Source organism: Seriola lalandi, unplaced genomic scaffold (genome assembly GCF_002814215.2).
Source record: "Seriola lalandi dorsalis isolate HSWRI2012SDOR001 ecotype SW California unplaced genomic scaffold, Sedor1 jcf7180002054144, whole genome shotgun sequence".
Classification (NCBI taxonomy): Eukaryota; Metazoa; Chordata; class Actinopteri; order Carangiformes; family Carangidae; genus Seriola; species Seriola lalandi.
This window is the reverse complement of record NW_019524697.1, coordinates 146,756-154,603: the sequence shown is the minus strand read 5'-3', so window position 1 is coordinate 154,603 and position 7,848 is coordinate 146,756. Positions and strand designations below refer to the sequence as shown.

Below are 7,848 nucleotides of genomic sequence, written 5' to 3'. Positions count from 1 at the left end.
GTTAATCAGACAGATCTAGCATTAGTCTACCTGACACTCACTCTAGCATTACACCTGAGCAGAGCAGGTGGCCCCATGGTAACTAAGAAACCAAGAGTGACAACTGAGAGTACAAAACCACAAACAAGACCCTGTGCTTACAGAGGGGGAAGCAGCTTTGTCACCACGTTAAATCTTGTTTAAAACCAACAATATATATCACTGTTTTACTTCAATCATTTAACTATTTTAGCAATTTTCAGGTAACTATAATTAAATCATTTGTGCTCTGTTTTTTTCTTTTACATTTTATTGCAGCTGCCATGAGAATAAATACATCTAACAAAAAAATAAAACAAAATGAATGTCCCTTTTAGAGAGACATGGAAAACAGAATTTCACAGAGTAAAACAGAAGCATGATGAATCAAAAAGTGTTACTGCTGGTAACACTCCGTGCAGACAGAATCCATTAAATCGATGCAACAAGTTTTATTCAGCCTTGTTATCGAGCTGCAAACAGACTGCATAATGTCAGATAGCAGAATATGGGGGCGATGAGACATGAAGGCAGACAAATATCTTTTAATCTCAGGGAGATGTTTAATTATCACACCACACACAAGTTACACGCAAAAATGAGCAAATTAATTCTGTGAGATGCTTTTAATATATTATCATTATCCATTTCATTTTTTACCCCTACCATAAATTACAGAAAAACAAGAAATACAAACCACTAACTTTAGCAATAAGGTTCAGAGAGGTCCTGGCCAGCTTGATATCCACTCTGGTGAGCAGGAATTAAGCACAACAGCTGGAAGTTTATTTACATTCTCTCCTTTGTCTGGATGAGCATCTTTACTCAAAACTGTTCTCACAGCTTCCTTTTCTGCAAAGTCAAAAGATGCAGCTCATGAGTTGTCTGTCAGAATCAACACTCAAACATTTGAAGGCAGAAGATGATGCCAACCTTCCTCAGGTAAAATACTGTGTAACTGCTGCAGCTCCTGCGGCAGCAGAGACTTTATTGCAGATGTGACATTAGTGACTCTCTTTCCACAAAACCTCTGATAGGTTGTCAAATCTGATCCTTTCTGCTGGGTGTGGACATGCCTTTGCACAACAGTTAGAACTGCAACATAAAGAGGATCAGTCAATAGAAATCATTAGAACTGTGTTTATGTGCATCATCGATGGTTTTTGAGTGGACTGTACCTATACCACAGCAGGCCGCCACGTTGCGATTGGTGCAGCTGTAGTGAGACTGGTTGCCCACAACGTCACGGCTTTGCTTTAGCTGGCGATAATTGTCCCTCATCTCTGTCTCAGTAGAGAGCGGCACAAGATGCCTGCTGTGCAGAGGCACAAGTCTTCTTCCTGCATTATTAATGTGGTCATGTCCTGTCAAACAAATTCCACAACAAATGGAAAATAAACTGTAGAGAGAAATATTATGATTGCAGTGATAGTTTGATTTGGACATGCCTGAGTGCTTGGATGTCTTGGATGTTTTCACGTTACCTAGACTGAACCAACAGACTTGTCCTACCTTGAGGCATTCCCATGAAGTCACATCTGTAGGTGGAGCGGTACTGTGCTGTCAAGGCCTTACTGATCTCTCCCTCAGACGGGGGACATTTGCAAAGGAACCTGACATACTCAGGGCTTTGTGTGGCATCCCTAGGCACCCTCCACATCATGAAAGACTTGGGGAAAACAGCTTGATTTAAAGGTTACAATACACTGTGAGAGGTCAAGCATGGCATTCAACCAGTAATGTAAAATTGAGGCTAACACAGCCTAAATGCCAACCTGACTGGGATGTGGGTTGTTTCTCCTCTGTCCTAAGGCTGTTCCTGTTCGAATGCATTCAGGTTTACAAGCTGGCTTCCAGCAAAATTCCTTATTGTACACAGTTGAACCAAAAGGTCCAGACCTTGAATAAGAGTCTATAAATGATGTTGACGTTCGGCACCTACACACACATCAAGATAGACATACAATTATACAGACAAACAAACAAATAACCTGAAGCCCATAAAACTTACAGCAGAATCTCTGCAGTGGAGTTTGGCTGATAGACGAATTGTCTCCTGTGACATGTTTCATATGGATCCCACCACTGTTTGCCCTCTACCAAAAAAAAAGTATGATTAGATCACAACCCTGAATTCTTTATATGAAGCACAGTAAAGAAAGAAAATCATTTAAATCAACCAAGAAAATAACAAATTACTGCTAAAACTGGTTGTTGTGTTTTCCATAATAATGGTTGTGCACCAAAAGCTAAAAATGCTTTGTAAACCATAGTTTCCTCTAAAGATGCCTGACACTTTCTGATAGATAACTGCTGTGTTTGCACCTCTACCACAAAAAACTGTGCCATATAATATTATTTTTGACAGATGTTCATTTTTAGCATCATTCTTTAGGACAATATTAACTGTAAATTATAAAAAACTTAAAATCTAGATTAAGCTCCTTTTAAGTTAGTTAAGGAGCCTCTTTCCATCCTAACATGTCCTTGGTTTAGCTTTACCTTTGGTTGCCATTGGTGACCACCTTTTTTGCCTTACAGTTGTTTTCAATTCCCGTTGCCAGATGAAAGTTCACTTCATGGGTGGCTTGCTGCAAAGTGCCATGTTAGAAAGTAGCACTTTATGGTATTGGCTTTATCTACAAGCAGAGCTGATCGCAGCAGGATGTTTCTAGGTGCTGTGGTTATGGAGACCTACAACAATTGAATGGCCACTGTGAGCTGCTCGGCAGGGGTGATGATGCATTAAAATTTAAACATTGCCAGAGATGCTTTATTTATGTCTGTTGCTTATGTCTGTATGTTTCATGCTATAACCTTGAACTCCACAACATCTCAGAGAGAAATATTGTACTTTTTGCTATTCTGCATTTATTTGAAAGCTATAGTTACTATGCAGATTAAGCTTTTAAATAAAAAAATATGATCATCTTATATAGGCCTAATTATGGACTGTTGTAAATTTAACTTTACATAAGGTAAATGCACCTAGTCCGCTTGTAGGAAGCTCAAATTTTTACATTTATGACATATTACAAGCAGATGTCAGTTTTCAAGGGGTTTTCATCTAATTTGGTCAAATTATATCTCCTTCAAGTACAGTATTAAAAGATTTAAAAAAAAAAAAAAAAAAAAAAAGATGTTAATGTCTTAATTAAGAAGATGTTTTGCTTTATTTTCAGTGTAATCAATTTGCCATTGGTTGGATTTTAACCTGTGATAATGAATAAAAAATTAAATTAAATAAAAAAAACGAATAAATAACAAAAATTAGCTCCACCCAGACCAGCTACAGCGTCAACTATTGCCTACAGGTTAATATACAATAGCAATAATCAAGGAATATCATTTCATGTAGCATAAGATAACAACATAACACTCTAAACAAGTGTTATGTATTTGATATGTTGATAGGTACCTGGTGGAGTAATTTTACTTTACTACATTTACTTTAATAAAGGATATGGGTAGTTATTCCACTACACAATTCTGCCCTAGTTTTAAGTCCCATATTCACTGTACTTACATGCATCTTCACCTTGACTAAAATGAAACCACTGACTGTTTGTCATTCAAGTTTAGCGCCATCGCCCTGTCGTGTTTTGGACAACCAACCGTACAACAAGCAGGGCTGAGACACAGAGTGTCCAATAAGATACTCAAAGGAGTTGGCGGCAGCCAATGTCCGACAGCCAGAGCCCAACACACAGGATAAACACAGAGATATCCGCTCAGCCTGAAGACCGCGCACTGACGGTGCTTTTCGTTCCATTGTTTGAGACGTACCGACGCACAGCTGGCCTCATATAGCGCTGTAGGGGTAAGCATCAGAAGTATCAACTTATTAACAAAGCCACTAATGTGTACCTATTTATGAATGAAACAGTGGACTGCGATGTGCTTCGCACAGTATACGTCGGTGTTTTACATGTTTAGTCGCATGACTGAGCTGGATAGGATGCTAACACAGTAACAAGCTCCTGCTGATGTTAATCACAGTCTTGCTAACTTTGCTACGTAGTTACCTAACACTGACATTAGCTGCGGCCATACATAATAACTAAACACGGGGTAGCTCCCCCAATGACCAAGCTGTTTACAACGCTCGGGTTAGCGTAACGTCCGCTGGTGTTACCAGCTAACCGCTAACTCGTATAGCCTGCCATGTTAGCCTGACAATGGTGGCTGGTCTGGCCGTGTTGCTATTCTTAAAAGCTAACGCTAGCTATAAGGAAATAACTAGGTTAACACCGCTGACTGGTGCTGTGGCAGCCCGGATCCAGTGATGCAGGCGGAGCATCTCTCACTGAGATCATCGTCACTTTGTCAAACTTTAAATCCAATAATCTGCCTTACAGGCCATAAAGAGGCCGGTTAAATTTGCTATAGGAGCGGAGGGTTTTTGAAAACAGTCGGGTGGCCATTGTTAGCAGTGTAATCAGCCATTTTAATAATCGTCTCCTGAAATGAGCTCTGTGGCACACCAGCTCGCTACTGCTAACTAGCCTAGCTGAAAGCAAGAGGGACACAAAGCGAGAAGGAGCCATAGTGGCTAGCAGCTACCGAACAATCAAAGGCGGTGGAAGCTAATGCTAATGTATTCATCTGCAACCCCAAGCCGGTTATCTGCATGTTATATCAATGAGATGCTGCTAGATGAGAAAACGCATTGAGTTGTTTTTTCACTGGGTCTGTACTATATCTGTGTGTGTGGATGGATGCTGGAAGGAAAGCAGGAGTAAACTAATGTGTAGTAGAATGTAGTCTTAAAAGAAGCATCATGTTGGCCTTTTCATACAATGGATCATCTGTCACCCCCACCCCCCAGATTTAAACAATAGATGGGACTTTACAAAGCAGGAGGCAGACAGTTGATTAGGGGGATATGTAGATACTCCCACTGTCATGCATAAGTGGACATGGACACATTCAGTTAAAACATTTTTTTCCTCTGTATTTAGAAAGCCAAGATGGTGAAGGATCCAAAGAAGCCGAGGGGCAAAATGTCCTCATATGCCTACTTTGTGCAAACATGCCGAGAGGAGCACAAGAAGAAACATCCTGATGCCAGTGTCAACTTTGCAGAGTTCTCCAAGAAATGCTCTGAGCGATGGAAGGTAAAATAAATCGCTTTCAATGCTGAATCCTTTGGTGGTGTCTTTTTTTTTTCTTTTTTTTTTTTCCTTTTTTTCTTTTTTTACATCTCTGAATCCAATATTTTGCTTCTAGCAGTGTGTGTCATCTAGATTGTCTAAAGCTGCTTGTGTTTTCCCAAAGACAATGTCACCGAAAGAGAAAGGCAAGTTTGAAGATATGGCCAAACAAGACAAGGTGCGTTATGAGAGGGAAATGAAGAATTACATTCCCCCCAAGGGCCAAAAGAAGAAGCGATTCAAGGACCCCAATGCCCCCAAGAGACCACCGTATGTACCATAATCAACTTGCTCCACACTGATAAGTTTTTTTTTTCTTACTAAGTGCTAAGTGGATTATGATAGCTTAAACACCGGGACACTTTTTTCCCCACAGGTCTGCATTCTTCCTATTCTGTGCAGACTTTCGCCCCAAGGTAAAAGGTGAGACTCCTGGACTCTCCATCGGAGACACAGCAAAGAAGTTGGGAGAGATGTGGAATAGCTCATCTGCAGAGGACAAGCAGCCGTATGAGAAGAAGGCTGCCAAGTTGAAGGAGAAATACGACAAGGTGAATAGAGATCGTACAATTGAAGCGAGACTTATTTTTCCTAAGTTGACAAACATGTTTTATTGTTAAATGAATTGGGCTTCTTAGCTTTGAAGCATGTAAAGGAACAAGTTTCTCTGTAGCTAAAAGCGCATTTGATATGCTTTCCACAGGATATTGTTGCTTACCGCACAAAGGGCAAAGTGGATTCTGCTGCTGCTGCGGCAGATGACGATGATGAGGAAGACGAAGAAGATGAGGGAGAGGAGGATGACGATGACGATGAGGACGACGATGACGAGTAGATTGCATCGGGATGGGACCTGAAGTTTTGTTTATGCCATATAACCCTAATATACTCAATTCACCATCTTGAAACAGAAGTCAGATTGAACAAGAACATGTGTATATTTAATGTTTTTAACATGTACAGTGTTATGCTCCTTTTTTTGTAAAGTTAACACTACATATCTTAAGTTGAGATTTTCTAGTGGTAGTTCTTTATCCCTGCCATATTCTGTAACAATTTAGGAAGACTACAAATCAGTATGAAAGTAACTAGTCGATAGGTGTTACAACTCAAAAATGAGATTTCTGAGTTGGTAGTGTATTTTTCTTTATTTTGAAAAATATTTTTTTATGTGCTGTCCCAATGTCTTTTTATTGTTCTTTGAATACCACTCTAATATCAAATGCAGCTGTCGACATTCAAGAATGTCTTCAATAAAGGTCGTTTTTTTTTAAGAAGTTTGATTTGTTTTGGGGTTTTCTTTCTTTAATTTTATTTGTCTCAACATCTCCAAGGCTCCCAATCAGTTATCAAAGATCCAACATGGACAACATGTAGTTTGTCAAGTACATGTATGAATAATTCAGACACTCTGGGGATTGAGGCTTTTCCTTTTAAAACCTTTATGTCTGCACAACAACGGTAACATGACATATCTTTGTTCTCATTTCTGCTGATGATAAATTAACCAGTGAGTTGCTATTTTAAACAAGTAGAAATAACTAGGTGATGTCAACTCATTTTTACTTACACTTTCTGATACATTTTAAATATCTGTGACATGATAATGCCTCCCAATAAGCCGTATATTTGGATTTAGGGAAATATTTGACCAGCAGACCAAGAAATTGGAAACAGGAAATGATATGAATGCAGTTAAATATGACTTAGAACTTATTAGTTCCAAAAACATATCTCAATGGCTGTGATATGGAAAGAGTTAATGAATAACTGCCCTGCAGGATTATTGCATTTATTTGGAAATTAGTGTGTGTTTGTGTGTAGGCTGTGATTAGTATCCCATCTTGTGCAAAACTTCCACAGTTCTGCTTTTGGATTTTCTCCAAATTGCTTTGAACATCAAGAGTGCTGTGTTTGATCATTGTACTGTGGTTTGAGTAAGCTAAATCCAGAAGGTGGCGCCGTGATGAAGTCAGTTTTAAAAGTGTATGTAGTTAAAAGTTTTAACTGTGGTTAAGTTTTTTATTGCATCCATCCATATGGACTTACAAGAACAAAAAAAATAAAATAATACTGTTGCAGTGGGGAGACTTTTACATAACTTTGCCTACATTTAATTGTACACAAAGAACTTTGTCTTCTGTCCTGAGCTCTAATAAAATCAGCCACACAAAGGCTTCCCCTGAATAACACAGCTCCAGTTTCTTATCATTCATCTAGAAGAAGTCATCATAGAGTAAGCACATTTGACTAAAAAGAGTAGCCCTTAAATCACCATATAATGAGAAATAAAACATGGAGTGGGCTTCAGTTCACTAGTCTCACCTAAATCTCATAAATCAAAGTCTTTCCCCTGCCTGTTTCTATAGCTGATAGAAATGGAAACATTTTGGTGACTAAAAGAGGATCAATCCCAACCGTTGGCTGAGTTATACTGACCACATCCAAAGAATTTGTTGTGCATTTATTTCAGTTTCGCCAAAGTGCCCAGATAAAAGTCTTTTATGTGTTTTGTGTGAGCACTTCCCCAGTGAGTCCAGGTTGAAACCCTTTGTGATCCTTTGCTGCGATAGATTTCCCTTTGCCTGTAATTGGAGTCCTAGCAGTCACGGTGGCCTCACAATCACTTAAAGGGGGGTTCACATGTCTATTTATCAGACTGTTCTCAGCAGTGTTG

The 7,848-nt window shown here is 39.2% G+C and overlaps 2 protein-coding genes across 2 annotated transcripts; one reads left to right on the top strand and one right to left on the bottom strand.

Moving 5' to 3' along the window:
* Positions 1-641: 641 nt before the first annotated feature.
* tex26 (testis expressed 26) lies at positions 642-3,790 on the bottom strand. The gene is made up of 7 exons (XM_087173263.1): positions 3,634-3,790; positions 2,030-2,114; positions 1,794-1,956; positions 1,531-1,687; positions 1,197-1,382; positions 952-1,113; positions 642-870 (listed from the first exon to the last, which is right to left on the bottom strand). The coding sequence occupies exons 1-7, from the start codon at positions 3,788-3,790 to the stop codon at positions 737-739; spliced, it is 1,044 nt and encodes a 347-aa protein (XP_087029389.1). The 3' UTR covers positions 642-736.
* hmgb1b (high mobility group box 1b) lies at positions 3,688-6,448 on the top strand. The gene is made up of 5 exons (XM_023403578.2): positions 3,688-3,838; positions 4,980-5,135; positions 5,296-5,441; positions 5,548-5,722; positions 5,875-6,448. The coding sequence occupies exons 2-5, from the start codon at positions 4,989-4,991 to the stop codon at positions 6,004-6,006; spliced, it is 600 nt and encodes a 199-aa protein (XP_023259346.1). The 5' UTR covers positions 3,688-3,838; positions 4,980-4,988; the 3' UTR covers positions 6,007-6,448.
* Positions 6,449-7,848: the final 1,400 nt, after the last annotated feature.

Excerpts from the sequence above, each read along its gene's own strand:
- tex26 (XM_087173263.1), bottom strand. The coding sequence starts at position 3,790 with ATGGAACGAAAAGCACCGTCAGTGCGCGGTCTTCAGGCTGAGCGGATA. Across the intron at positions 1,688-1,793 it reads ACAACCCACATCCCAGTCAG|TCTTTCATGATGTGGAGGGT; the intron begins GTTGGCATTTAG and ends GTTTTCCCCAAG. Across the intron at positions 1,114-1,196 it reads GGCGGCCTGCTGTGGTATAG|TTCTAACTGTTGTGCAAAGG; the intron begins GTACAGTCCACT and ends TTTATGTTGCAG.
- hmgb1b (XM_023403578.2), top strand. The coding sequence starts at position 4,989 with ATGGTGAAGGATCCAAAGAAGCCGAGGGGCAAAATGTCCTCATATGCC. Across the intron at positions 5,136-5,295 it reads AATGCTCTGAGCGATGGAAG|ACAATGTCACCGAAAGAGAA; the intron begins GTAAAATAAATC and ends GTTTTCCCAAAG. Across the intron at positions 5,442-5,547 it reads AATGCCCCCAAGAGACCACC|GTCTGCATTCTTCCTATTCT; the intron begins GTATGTACCATA and ends TTTTCCCCACAG.